Source organism: Rhineura floridana, chromosome 2 (genome assembly GCF_030035675.1).
Source record: "Rhineura floridana isolate rRhiFlo1 chromosome 2, rRhiFlo1.hap2, whole genome shotgun sequence".
Lineage (NCBI taxonomy): Eukaryota > Metazoa > Chordata > Lepidosauria > Squamata > Rhineuridae > Rhineura > Rhineura floridana.
In genome coordinates, this window is record NC_084481.1 from 142,331,954 (window position 1) to 142,345,637 (window position 13,684).

Genomic DNA, 13,684 nt, shown 5'->3' on the forward strand with positions numbered 1-13,684 from the left:
GCGGAGCCTCAAAGCCCTGCACTAAAGCCTCTGCTGCTGCGCTGCTGCCTCTCAGCTGATCGCGATCGTGCCTCCCAGCTGATTTGCTGTGGTGCAATCACATCTATTTCCACCCCACCCCCACGCTAAAGCCTCTGCTGCTGCGCTGCCGCACCTCTCAGCTGATCACGATCACGCCTCCCAGCTGATTTGGGGTGGCGCGATCGCATCTATTTCCACCCCCACACGCTAAAACCTCTGCTGCTGCGCTGCGTTTCTGGAGAAATACAGGCATATGGAGCATGTACGTTATAGCGAGGCGACATTAAGTGAAGCAAAGTTAAGTGGGGTATGCCTGTATAAATATCTCCACAGCTTGGGATCAGTTTACTTGAAGGACTGCCTCACCTCACATGTGCCCAGTCAACCAGTTTGATCTGTGGCACTGGTACTTTTACAAGTGGTACATAATGTTTGTGAAAACTCAACGCTTTTGTGTGGCTGCACCTACAGAAGTCCCTGCTCATTGATATTAGGTAGGTACCTTCACTATATTGTTTTCCACATCTGTTAAAAACATTTTTATTCCATCAAGCCTATCCAGACATGTGATTTTAGCATGCAATTTTAACACATGATTTTAGTAACTGTGTTTTAAAATTACCTATTTTATTTTATTTTCTTGTTTGTTCACCGCCCTGAGAGCTATTCTGCTAAGGGCGGTATATAAATTGAAATAATAAATAAATAATAAATAAATAAATTTATATTTTAAAAAAATTATATAATTTGTTTTTAATGTTTGGTTTTTATTGCCATTTTCAATGAACGTTTTAGACTGCCAACTGTAAACCGCCTTAGAGGTCTTTTGTTCTAGTAAGTGGTATATGGAAATGGTCTGCCTTCAAGTCGATTCCGACTTACAGCGACCCTATGAATAGGGTTTTCATGGTAAGCGGTATTCAGAGGTGGTTTACCATTGCCTTCCTCTGAGGTGGAGAAGCGGAGACTAGCCCAAGGTCGCCCAGTGAGCTTCATGGCTGCGTGGGGATTCGAACCCTAGTCTCCCATGTCGTAATAAATAATCCTACCCACTTAGCTGGAACCATGCCCCACTTAACTCAATGCATTCTCACTGACCTTTTGAGTAGACATGTATAGGATTGCGCTGTTCAAGCGCTGCAAGCAGCGTGAACGTTAATAAGCTTTCCGCCACCCATCCACGATCGACACTCCCACGCGTTTAACGACTGGGCTTTTCTTTTGTGAGTGGCAGAAGAGGGTTTAACTTGCACTGTTTGGCAGGGAAGATGCTCCGCTAGCGGGCTGGGTTACGAGCGCACGTGTTGAAAGAGACAGCGATCGCGCTCTCCAGAGAGAGGAGGACCGGGGAGCTTTTTTCCACAGAGGAAATGAGATGCGTCCGGGTTTCCATATAAACGGCCATCGCTCCTCCGGTTTTGCTGCAAATCCAAGCGCAAACCCACGCGAAAGCACCCCTAGCGGAATGCCAACCACCGGCGGATCGCTTTAGCTCTCTCCCACCTGATGACGCGCTGTGATGCAAAACAGGAAACGGGATCTTGGGAGAGGCGGAAATTGCAGCACCAGCGGAGCTAGGAGAAAGAGGAGACGCTGCAGCGGAGAAGGAAGGAGCCTGGGCAGCCGGGAAGTGGGCTGGGAACAAAGTAAGTGGCAGGAACTCAGTCCGGTGCTCTCTCGTGGCTCTGTTTGCCCGAGCGAAGGGGAGGCTCCTTGGTGCAGAGCGAGCAACCAAGGCAGGCAGTCTTAGGGTGCCTGTCCTCGTTCCGATTGCTTGTAGCGAGTCTCTGTCCTCGCTGAGGCGGGCGGTTGGGGGGCTTTAAACGCATATAATAAAGTAAATGAAGGGGGGGATGCCTACACTCTGATTTCTCCACCGTCTTTGCACCACGCACAGCATTGCCACCCTGGCGATCTAACGAGGGCAGCGGCGCTGCAGGCTTCACCCATACAAGGTGGGGCCCGCACCTGGAAGAGCTCAAATCTAGAGATTTAGAAGGGGAGGAGGAAGTAGTAGCGCAGTGGAGTGAACAAGTAGACGGGGCAGGGATGGTCCGGAGGGCCACATGGCATCCCTGTGGCTGACTGGGTGCCTTCCCTGGCTTTGATCGCTCTTTGTTCTCTGGTGGCGAGGAAGCAGCTGGTCAAATGGGGGTGAGCTGTTCTTCCTTCCTTGTCTGGGACACTCAGCCCAGGAGGGAGGGAGCACCTTGGCTCTTACCCTGGTCGGCCTTCTGTTCCCCGTGCGTGCCTGTTCTCCCTGCCTACTCACGCTGTTTTAAAGGGGGATCTGGCAGACTGCCTCTTTCACCGTCCATCGTGTTGCTTAAAAATCCCCGAAGGTGGGTGAGGGAGAGAACTGAGCACCCCTTAGTAGTGCATGTTCCTGGGCAGAGTGGAAAACATTGGTTCGAATTCACACTAGTGATTGGGAGTATGAAAGTGGAGTTGATTTCATCTGGATAATGTCATTTTGGTTTGGGTTTGGTGGCTGTTTCTAGCAAATGGTTATTCACCCAATCTTGGGAGAAGGGAATTAATTGGCAGCTTCATCTCCAAAAACCTGCCTGGGGTGTGTGTGCTAGGCAATGTACCCTGAAGGCCAGTAAAAACCCTGTCTGGGTTACTGTCAAAATAATCCATAAAAGAGTCTCAAGCATAGGAAGTTGCTAAGTTCATCCACCAATGGCTTATCTAGCTCAGTATTGTCTCCACACTGACTGGTAGTGACTGTCCAGGCTGGGAGACAAGTGAAGACACAGTGATCACCCTAACCAGAGAGAGGATCAGTTAGCAAATATTTCCTAACACTTCCTGGATATGCTGGGGATGGAACCTGAGACCTGTGTGTGAATCCCCCATTTCTCAGCCATAAATTGAATATGTTCTAAATTTTCCTGGAATGTTGAGGGGATGCTTATTTGTAGTTGGTGGCATTTCCATGTTTATATTTACCAAAAGACCACAGCATGTGAGCTGGTTGTTTATGGAAATGGCTGATCTTTGATATGCTTTTGTTTTGTTTTAGCGATGCAGATAATGGACCTTGCGGCAGATCATGTGTCTGCCTAGTTATGTTGATCCTGTTGGTGTAGATGTAGAGGCAAGGATTGTGTGCCAAGCCTCCCCCTGTCATAAAGTGAGAACCTGTTCTTGAAATCCAGTCAAGAACTTGTCTGTTCAATTGGATGATATACTATAGTTTGGAAATGGCTTGTAATTCTGGGGTATTTCGTTGCCCTATGATTCAGTAAGTGACACAAAATGTTACTCATGGTTATTGCTGTAGGCAGAAGTTGGATTTATTCACTCTGAAGTCCACATACCACTAGACTATCCAACATTTTAGCGAAGATTGTTGAATGAAGATGTTTGTTTCAGATGTGGTCATTTCCTTTCTTTTTTTACAGCTGGGCATGGAAACAATTTTGTGCTTAATTGTCTGTGCCCCATTTGACTTTGTAGGATTCCCTTCTCAACTCCATATCTTAGAGCAGGGATGGCAAGCCTGTTCCCCACTCCCACCTTGCTCCCAAAATGTTTCTGGACTACAACTCTGGGAGTGTCTTTTACCTGCTTTGTCTGGTTCGTCAGCTATGGCCATTCTTCTGTAGTCAAGTCTGGATTACGGTAATGTGCTTTATGTGGGGCTGCCCTTGGCCCTGGTTCAGAATCTTCAGCTGATGCAAAATGCGGCAGCCAGACTTCTGATGGGGGCAAACGGCCAACAACATGTGTCACCACTCTTAAAGCATCTGCACTGGCTGCCCATCCATTACTGAGCCAGGTTCAAAGTCTTTCCATTAATTTTCAAACCCCTGAGCAACTTTGGTCCAGGGTGTCTTCGGGACCAGCTGAACCCTTGCATCCTTGCTCGATTGCTGAGATCATCTGCAGGAGCAGCTTTGGTCATCTCCCAAGTTGGCAAGGCTCATTTAACACTGACACAAAATTGAGTCTTCAGCGTCATCAGTCCAGTTCTCTGGAATGCTCTGTCAACAGAGATTGAGCAGGTGCCTTCTGCTTTAATTTTTAAATCCCAGCTGAAAAACTTTCTCGTCTACCAGGCTTATGCAGGCAATTAAGAAGATGTCTTTTTGCAGTAGTTGACTTTTGTTTTTACCTGATTTTTACTGGTTTTTACTGTATGGGTTTTTTTACTTTTTGTAAACTTGTTTAATGTGTTTAAATGAAATAGCAGTATACAAATATGTTTATATATAAATAAACTGCTATCATTCCTCACCATTGGTCATGCTGGCTGGTGTTCAAGGGAGCATGGAGTCCAGATCTGGAAGGCCATCGGCTCCCTCATATCTTCTTTTTTAAAAACGGAAATCATCATGAGTAGTTTGTTGCAGATTTAATGTTATCTGATGGCCAAACCATGATTTAGTGATCAGGAGTGCCCTGCAGGACTACATGCTCTTTAACTCTTGTGCTGCCATTCCTCTTTTCCTTTCAGTTTTAAAAAAGAGTTTTAAGTCTGCATTTATATTTTTGCTAACTGTAGTTGGTGGCAAACCACAATTCAAAATCATGATATGAAGTGAGTTTGAAAAATACATTTTGGGCCAACTATGGTTAACAAAAATATTGGCACAGGCATAATATTAACCATTGTTGGCACTGGGGAAATAATACTTGTGTGAAATGGAAGGAGCACCCAAGCCATGGTTTAGCAATTGGTCAGTATTGTATATGCACTTGCCATGCAGTCCAAACCTGGCCAGACAGTGGTAGGGTGTAACATAGCATAGCCCCCTGTAGTCTGAATAAATTCTTAAACCCTCTGGCTGCTGTTGAATCAGTAGAACAAAGTAGCCAAAGTCTTGGATTGTCTGAGTTCTCTATTCCCCACCCCTCCTTTCCAGAAATTGTGTGAGTCAATGACTCATGGATAACGTTTCTTTCCAGCCTAGTTTGAAAGAAATCGACCAAAACAGCAAATTGCATAGGAAATTTAAAGTCGTTGAGCTATTAACCATGTTCAGTGGAAAACTGGAAAGGTTATAGCCTGAAAGAGAAGCTCTGTATCTCTTAAGTCTTGGGGGGGGGGAGTTGAAATGCTGCATGTTGCACAGCACCTCTGGTCCTCTCTTTTGCATCTTTGAATATTGGTGGCCCTTATTGCATTTTAGATTGTAATAATGTAACTTTAGCATGTTTATGCAAAAGTAAGCCTCACTGAACTTAACAGGACTTATATAAGATTGCAGCCTTATTTTTGGTCTGGTATGTTTTGTAAGGAGAGGATTTCAGCTTTATGGAGCCAGGGTGGCTTCAAACTGCTTGTGTGGGGAGGCAAGTAATTGTGCCAGATTGTCCACATGGCTTTAATTAACATTATAAGTGCTTTAATTTCAGTTGAAACTCAGTTCTATAAAATATGCAAAGAGCACAGGTAAGCTACCTTCTTAGTTATCCGTTTCCACAACAGTATAATAAATACTGTTTTTAATTTTAATGTTATAGTTAATTGTAACTTTTATTAATTTTGTCTTAATCTGTTTTTAATGTGTTTTTATACTTATATGTTGTAATCCACATTCGCTGTAATGCACATTCACTGGTTTTTAAATGTGGTTTTATCCTGTTGTACACCGCCCTGAGAGCCTGTTGCTATAGGGCGGTTTAAAAGTGCAATAAATAAAATAAATAAATAAATAAATAATGGTAGAAGCTAAAATCAATCTTGTCTTGCTGTAAATGTGCAGAAGACAGCACAGCCTATGTTGTGCCTTCTCTGAATGGCCTTCTTTCTGTGTTTGGTTCACAATGTGTTTTGAATGAATGAATGAACCAAACATATGCATGTTGACTCTCACCAGAATGAATTTCCTCCTTTTTCTTTGAAATGATGCCAGTAACTATTCCCAACAGTTGATTAATAGCAAGTTTTTAAAAAATGAAATCTTCTGTTTTTTCCTCCAAATAAGTCAGAATATTCAGCTTGCAACAATTTGGGGTCAGCTACACCCTTAAGTATTGCAGTTGTTGGCAGTATCTAACTCCGGTGACTCAATGATCAGCACTTCAGGGTGATATCTATTTTTCCTAGCAATAGTAGTGTATCTCTTGCAGAGGATACATCTATTTTGTAATGCAACAGAGGAGTGTATGAAAACTTAAATTTTTAATCTAATGCCACTGTTTCTTCTCAAATTGCAGATGTGGAAAGCAAGTGCAGGCCACACTATCACTGTCAACCAGGATGATGGTGCTGATGACTGGGAAACAGATCCTGATTTTGTGGTATAGTTGCAAACTTTATTTAAGTATTAGCCACGCTCCAAAGAAGTGTAAACACTAGTTAGAATGGGAACAAAACAAGTAATGTAGGGCTTGCTAAGGCCGAACTCGAGAGTTATTGGGGGGTGCACACATGTTTGTACACCAACGATACATTAAGTCAATTGGGTTTTGTAGCAATGGGATGTTTCCAGCTGAAGAGGTTGGGATGTGAAATTGGAATTAGCCAGAATTCGTACTGACAGTTGGGAAGAAACTTGAGGAGTACAAGGAAAATAGAATGGTAGGACTTGCTTTATTACTTAAAGGGGGTGGGAAAAGGTGGATGTCATTCAATATAACAAGCGGTTGGAGGGAGGTGCCCAGAATGACAAAACAAAAAGATAAAAAGTCACAATTTTATTCTGTTTATGCAATTAAAATATGTAAAAAGCCCAACGCGTTTCAGCTAATCAAATCTAGCCTTCATCAGGGGTTGAAAGAGATGGATATACATTGAAGTTACTTAACATACTATTCAAAATTGTAACTTACAGTTTTAGTTTTTTTGGGGAGGGAAAACAAACGTTTTCCTGTTATGTTATTACTCACATGCTTGTTTCAATTTTCTTCAAAATGATGACAACGTTGGTCTTGTTCAAAAGAATACAAGTAGTCAGTAATGCGTTCGTCAGGCTGAGTCTGTTAAGCGTGTTTATTGAGAGCTGTCAAGAAAAATATGGCTTAGATAAATATATATATATATAAAATATAGCTTAGATAAATATATATATTTATATATATATATATAAAATATAGCTTAGATAAGCTATATTTTTCTTGACAGCTCTCAATAAACACGCTTAACAGACTCAGCCTGACGAACGCATTACTGACTAGTATTCTTTTGAACAAGACCAACGTTGTCATCATTTTGAAGAAAATTGAAACAAGCATGTGAGTAATAATAACATAACAGAAAAACGTTTGTTTTCCCTCCCCCAAAAAACTAAAACTGTAAGTTACAATTTTGAATAGTATGTTAAGTAATTTCAATATATATCCATCTCTTTCAGCCCCTGATGAAGGCTAGATTTGATTAGCTGAAACGCGTTGGGCTTTTTACATATTTTAATTGCATAAACGGAATAAAATTGTGACTTTTTATCTTTTTGTTTTGTCATTCTGGGCACCTCCCTCCAACCGCTTTATTACTTAAAGGCCTTAAAAGTCTACTTCAACTGCAATTGTTTAACCTTCCCCCCCCCTTTACTTTACAGAACGATGTGAGTGAAAAAGAACAGCGTTGGGGTGCTAAAACTGTGCAAGGATCTGGTCACCAAGAACACATCAAGTAAACTGTTTCTTTCATAGTTTGAATGTCTGCTGATCCACAGGGATAATTTTGGTACATTATTCATTCTCCAGAGCAGGAGTGGGGAGCCTTGGTCCCAGGGGCCAAGTGAAGCCCTCCAGGACTGCTTATCAGGGGTCTTCCCAGCCACACCTTACTGAGTGTTTTTGCCTAGCTGGAATGTGTCCTTGAACTCTGATAATGTCTCTTGCTGGCCTGGCTGGAGGATAGAGAGGGGTGTGCATAGAAACTAATTTGGCTGCAAATCGCGTGAATCCAAGCCCTTCTGGGAGGGGTAATAGAACATGGTAACCCTTTACCTAACAGGTTAGTAGGACCCTATCTGGGATATCATGCTTAATTTTTAGTCACTCGTAATGAAGAAGGATTAGTTCAAGGTGGGAAGAGATGCAAAAAAAGACCAGCCAAGAAGATTACAATAAAACATGGGCAAATAACTTCAAGGAGGCTCAAGACAGCTTGAGATAAATGCTAAGATGGATAGCATATGACTACATACACTTCAGTCGGGACAATAAATGTTATTTTTGCCGGCACATTGTTACAATTTATCACTGTTTGGAGTTTCCTGAGCTTTTGTAACCGGAAGCAGGATCATAGATGGTGAGAAGCTGCATCTAAATAAATTTTCCTTGTTGCTTATGAGGCAGCTGTCTTCATTGGAACCCCATAAGTTCCTTATGAAGTGCACATATTCTCTGTAGGAGCAAGAGAGGTGGCATACAGCAGCACCAGTAGTAGCTGCTATAAGAGAGCCTAGTCCTGGTGGGTTGGATCCAGATACGCAGTTCTGCAAATGGAGGAAGAGAGGTGGAGGTGACTTTTCACCAGTTTCTCCCTGCAGGCCCCACTGCCACCTCTCGCGTTCAAGAGGATCTCCCAAGTCTCTGGAACATCTTTTTTTGGCGTGTGTGTGAGGGTTGAATAGTCCTGTGAGCAGGACTCTCCTCATAGGAAGTCTGGATCCAACCCACTGCACAAGGGAAAGTTCCACATCAACTCATAGGATTTTTTTTTAATTATTTGCAATTTTAATAAAGAAGGGAAAGAAAAAGAGAATAAATAAATAAATAAATAAAAATGTTAAAGATCTACCAGTGGGGAGAGACAAAGAAATAATATATGAATAATACTAACTATAAACCAGCATCAGTTTACATTACAGCTACATCAGTACATGAATCTGAAGTTAAATAAGTTAATATAAGCCCTCCAGATGTCCAAATAGATATCCACACAGAATTGGCAACTATATGATATGTGTTCAAATGCAGCCATGGTACTGAAGCCCTCGGACCATTGCGTAACAGTTATGTTAGCAACCATAAGGGCTCCTTAAAATCCACTTTTGTTGTCCTGCCTTTAACCCTCACCATCATAGGATTGATAAATTAATGGTTTCTGCATATGTCTCCTTAACTGAAAAAAGTCTGAGACAAATCATTCGAAGCAAGGAAATAGTTAAACAAATCTGCATTTTTTGCATGTCTCTGAGTATAATATATTACAATGTTAGAATCTGGATTTCTTGGTTGCAAGCTATTCATTTTCTTCCTTTAAAGTGGCAAGGGGAAAAAAATTAATGTGGAAGCATTCTAAAATAGGCAGGCAGGCAGTAGTGTTTATTGAATTACAGAAGGGGTTTTGTAATTTCTTTCTTTTCCTAAAGATAATTTTAAAAGTTAAGGGCAAAAATGGCACACAGGAGGGAAGAGCTAGATCAATGTAGTATCTTCAATGCATTTTGCTTGTTTGTATTGGTTTTGTCTTGAAAAGCATTCATCAACTGAGAGAAAATGTATTCCAAGAGCATAAGTCTCTGAAGGAGAAAGAACTCCAGACGGGACCAAAAGCTTCCCATGGCTACGGTGGGAAGTTTGGTGTGGAACAAGACCGCATGGACAAAGTAAGTGTAGAGGATTCTGCATGGCTGACATGCTCTATATGGTCTTGGTGTGCTGAGTCGTTAGCATTATCATCGGGTTTTCTTCCAACCTACCTAATGTTCAAATGCTCTGTGTCTCTTTCTGCCTCTAAGTGTCTTGTGCTATTGTTGCATTGTCTTAATAGGAAGTGTTGTTGTTGTTCAGTATTTATTGGCCACCCTGTAACAAAGTTCTCAGGACAGCTCACACCAAGAAAGAAAGCAAACTCAGTAACAAAAACAATAAAAATATAAATACAGCCCAAAGGAACGAAGTCAGTAAGAACACCAAAATGCTCGAGTGAATTAAAATAGGAAAATAAAAACTTGCCTGGCAGTGAAATGACACAAAGATACCACTATAGATGGAACTGAAAGTTCCTGTGAGATCCAGAAAAATTAACAGGATTGTACGTATCGTGACTGTCTCCTGGCAAAGGGCACCCAAGGCCATTTCTGTGCCAAAATTGGGTTTGAATACCAACTGAAATGAATGGAGAATGGTGTGGGAGGGGGCTCAGAGGCACATGTTACCAAATTCTTCCAAGCTACACAGGAAGTGGATTGGACTATGAGAGACCAACCCAAATTGTGTTTGCATTTTTACACCTCTCCTCTCAGAGAGGAGGTCAGGTCTTCTGCTCCCCTGGTGCATTCACTATAGCTGCCCAATTTCCCTGCTTTTTAAAGTTTGATAGAATATCTGTTGGCTATAGGTATGTTCTTAAACCACAAGTGCCTATTAGTTAATTTGTATTAAGTCATGGGATGTTCCTTATATGATTTGTGTGAAGGGAAGAGCAGGGCTGTGCTCACTGCTCTCACCCTCTCCATGTCACCATTACCTGGTCCCACCACTCTCCATGCACTGGAGAGAAAGAGCTTGCATTCTGCTTCAGATCTGTGCACCAGCTCCCTGAATGATGTAGAAGTCCCTGAATGATGTAGAAGTCCCTGAATGATGTAGAAGTCCCTGAATGATGTAGAACTCTGCACAGGACTCTAAATTGAATGTGAAGCCAGCAAACACAGCAGGCTCCTTGCTTCAGACCTTCCTCCCTCTCCCAGACCCCAAAATACATAGATGGTGAGGAGATGTGACAGTGGGCCCGGTCAGTATGGCTCCATTCTCTTCCCCCCGGCAAGTGTAATCGTGCAAGTACCTAATGCTTTAATAAGGCTATGCTTTGGTTGTAGAGATGGGTTGCTGTATACATACAGGACAGCTTCACAGACCATTTTCAGTCCCTGAAAGCAGTGTCCCAAAGATACTAAAGAGCATGTTGACTCCATGTTTGATGTGGGTTGCTGTGGTGCCCACTGGAATGTGTGCACTACAATGTACAGATCTAGCTTTACAATGTGGCATGCAGTGAATGGTTTCTGATCCTGAACAATGTGTGAAGGAGAATTGTGTTGAGTAGATATGGAAGTGTTGTAGCAACCACAAATTTTTATTTCATCACAGGGACGATGAAGATAAAAATCTCCAAATATATTAATTCTGAACACAGGATTTGAGGAACTAGCTCTTGGGTGGATCTGAAACCATCTCAGCTGATGTTATAATGTTATACCACAGTCCAAATAGATTCTGTTCAGTGCATATTCTGCCTCCCTCCTCTCCAATGCCAGAGAACTAAAATAAACATTTTAAACCCGGAAATGGTAAACCATGCACTAGCAAGGCTCCTGTTTGATAAGGAATAGCACATGCTTAGCCCCTCTCTTCTGTACTGCGGCAGATCAAATGTGGAGACCAAATGTGGAGGAAGTTGTTAATGCTTGATAGAGACTTTGGGAAAGGAAGTGTGTCTGGGGGCTTCCTCTAGGATAGCAATACAACACATCATAGTGCACATTGAAGGCACAATTGTTAACTGAATTCTCTTGCAATTGGAATATGCTTGTTAAAAGAGTGTCCCAACAGCTGTGACAGGTAACTGTAGTGCTTGGTATATTTTAATTTTTTTACACGTATTTTATGTGCCATTAACTTGTATTGAAAACATCAAAGTGGTGTACAGCAAATATAAAATCACAATTAGCATTAGAAATAGAAAGAGGAAACTTCATAAGGAACAGGTCAATTGCATAAAATTAATCCAGCTGAAAAATCCTGTTGGCACAAGAAAGTCTTCAAAAAATGTCTACCAACAAGAAGTGGGAATGCTTGGCGGCGTTCTGTCAGGAGGGTATTTTCTACTGCTGGATTGGACACAGTAAATGCTTGATTTCTCATGGATGCCTAAGTGGACCTCACTCATGCAAAGATAGTTTGAAATAGATGAAATTTGTTGTGGTTAAGGGGTATGTCTTTTTTCTTCTGGTGATCTTGCATCTCCAGACTACTACAATGATATGACTAGTGCATTGGCTTTACTTTCTATGCCGTTGACTATTGAGTCTGTATGTAGCTTGGTGAATGCAAGTGCTGAGCCTGACCTCCCTGTCAGTGACTTGCTCATGGTCATGTGCACCTATAAATACATGTTGAATTTGAAATTTGAGACCTTAATCAGAAAAGAAAGAAACAAGAGAATTGGATTTTTTGTAATGTTCACATCATATCCTCAATCTGAGGATTTTAGGTGTTCCTATACATAGAACTAAGCCTGCAATCTTTGCTTGGTTTGTACAGTGAACTGCAAAAGGACCTTCAAAGATAGTTTGCTTTCTTAGAAATATGACATGGCAGTGGTTTAACTTGCTTTAAATAATCCTAAAAGTACTTTTATTCTCGGTTGTTCAGTGACGTCCTTAACTTTGTGATGTCATTTCTGCTGTTTCTTTGGGCGTTGTACACACTTCAGATTCCTCTGGGAGGACCACTCTGCTTGTTCATCTTTGTGCTGAAAGAATAGGTTTTTCTTTCCTTTAGTTGCTCACCCATATATTTGCAGAAGTACATCCAGTCATGCTTGCTTCTGTTTTTTATTTGGGGCACATCAGTAGAAAAACAGCCTGCTTTTTTCTCTCTAAAGCAATCTGCAAAGGTTTTTGCTGCTTGATGGGCTGAAGTTGACACAGGTGACCAGGCAGTGGCTATTAATAAGCCTTGATTTTATCCATTCATTTCCTGCATCTTGCAATAATCCCTGGGGGTATAGTTTATTCTGCCAGATATTTTTTATATTAAAAAAATAGAGATCATTGATACATGAAGCAACTGTTCACTGTCAGTCACAAGGATTGTCTAGAGTCACCAGATGATGTGATTGTTCCTGGACCAGGGAAACCAGGATCAAATACCCTCAGCAGTGAATTTCACTGGGAGTGAATCCATGCATCCAACCCTGAGCACCTCCAGAGGAGGAGGGGGATACAGATGTGATAGATAAATGTGTCTCGGTTAGGCTCTTGATATGTAGATTTGTTTTTTGCTTTCTGTGCAGCTTCTCTTGTGGCTGAAAAGATGTCACAGCAGACATCATCTTAGAGCAGGCATTTCTTTTTCTTTGACATATAAAAATGACATAATAAATACACATTGTCAATTTTAAACAATTATAAGTTATAAAATACAATTGCTATCTTCAATTACATAATTGTCTAAGTGGTTAAATAAAAGTTAATATATATCAGATAACATTATTAAGTATATACATAAGTATATTAGATATATTCAAAGGAATGTGTATAGGGAGTCCAGATTTCTGACTGAACAAAAATATTTAGAGATCCTAACAAATTCAGTTAACAAATGCTGGTTCCCTACATTGAAGGAAAGAAGAAAAACACTCTCCAAGCTTCTTATTTCTCTCCTAATGACAGATACAGATCAATTGCATCTTGCATTCTCTCATTCCAATATTCTATAAATAAGTTCCATTTTTTCAACAAATTTATTGTCCTGCTGTCTTCCTTCCCTGACCCTGATTATGTTAGTTAATTTTATAATTTGTGCTAAATCCCAGATCTTCCTTAGCCAAGTTTCTAACTCAAGTGGTTTGGGTTTTTCTGTACCTGGCATACAGTCATGTATGTATGTATGCAATCAGAAGATGAATGATCATTTCTTGGTCATCTGAAGTATTGCCTTTTTTACATAGCCTAATAATAAGGGATCTCTCAGTAAATGATGGACCACCATTTATTTTATTTCTATTAACATTTGGTCTCTATTTTGGACA

The 13,684-nt window shown here is 41.2% G+C and overlaps 1 protein-coding gene across 3 annotated transcripts in view; it reads left to right on the plus strand.

Moving 5' to 3' along the window:
• Nucleotides 1-308: 308 nt before the first annotated feature.
• CTTN (cortactin) overlaps nt 309-13,684 on the plus strand; it is a 42,012-nt gene continuing 28,636 nt past the window's right edge. The window contains exons 1-4 of one of the 3 annotated variants that reach the window (XM_061610708.1): nt 309-515; nt 6,193-6,276; nt 7,533-7,606; nt 9,404-9,533. In XM_061610708.1, the coding sequence (XP_061466692.1) occupies nt 6,193-6,276; nt 7,533-7,606; nt 9,404-9,533 (288 nt within the window). In that variant the 5' untranslated portion in view covers nt 309-515. Of the gene's footprint in view, nt 516-1,453; nt 1,668-1,890; nt 1,977-6,192; nt 6,277-7,532; nt 7,607-9,403; nt 9,534-13,684 lie in introns of those variants that run through there. The other 2 variants (XM_061610706.1, XM_061610709.1) reach the window with 2 other exon arrangements.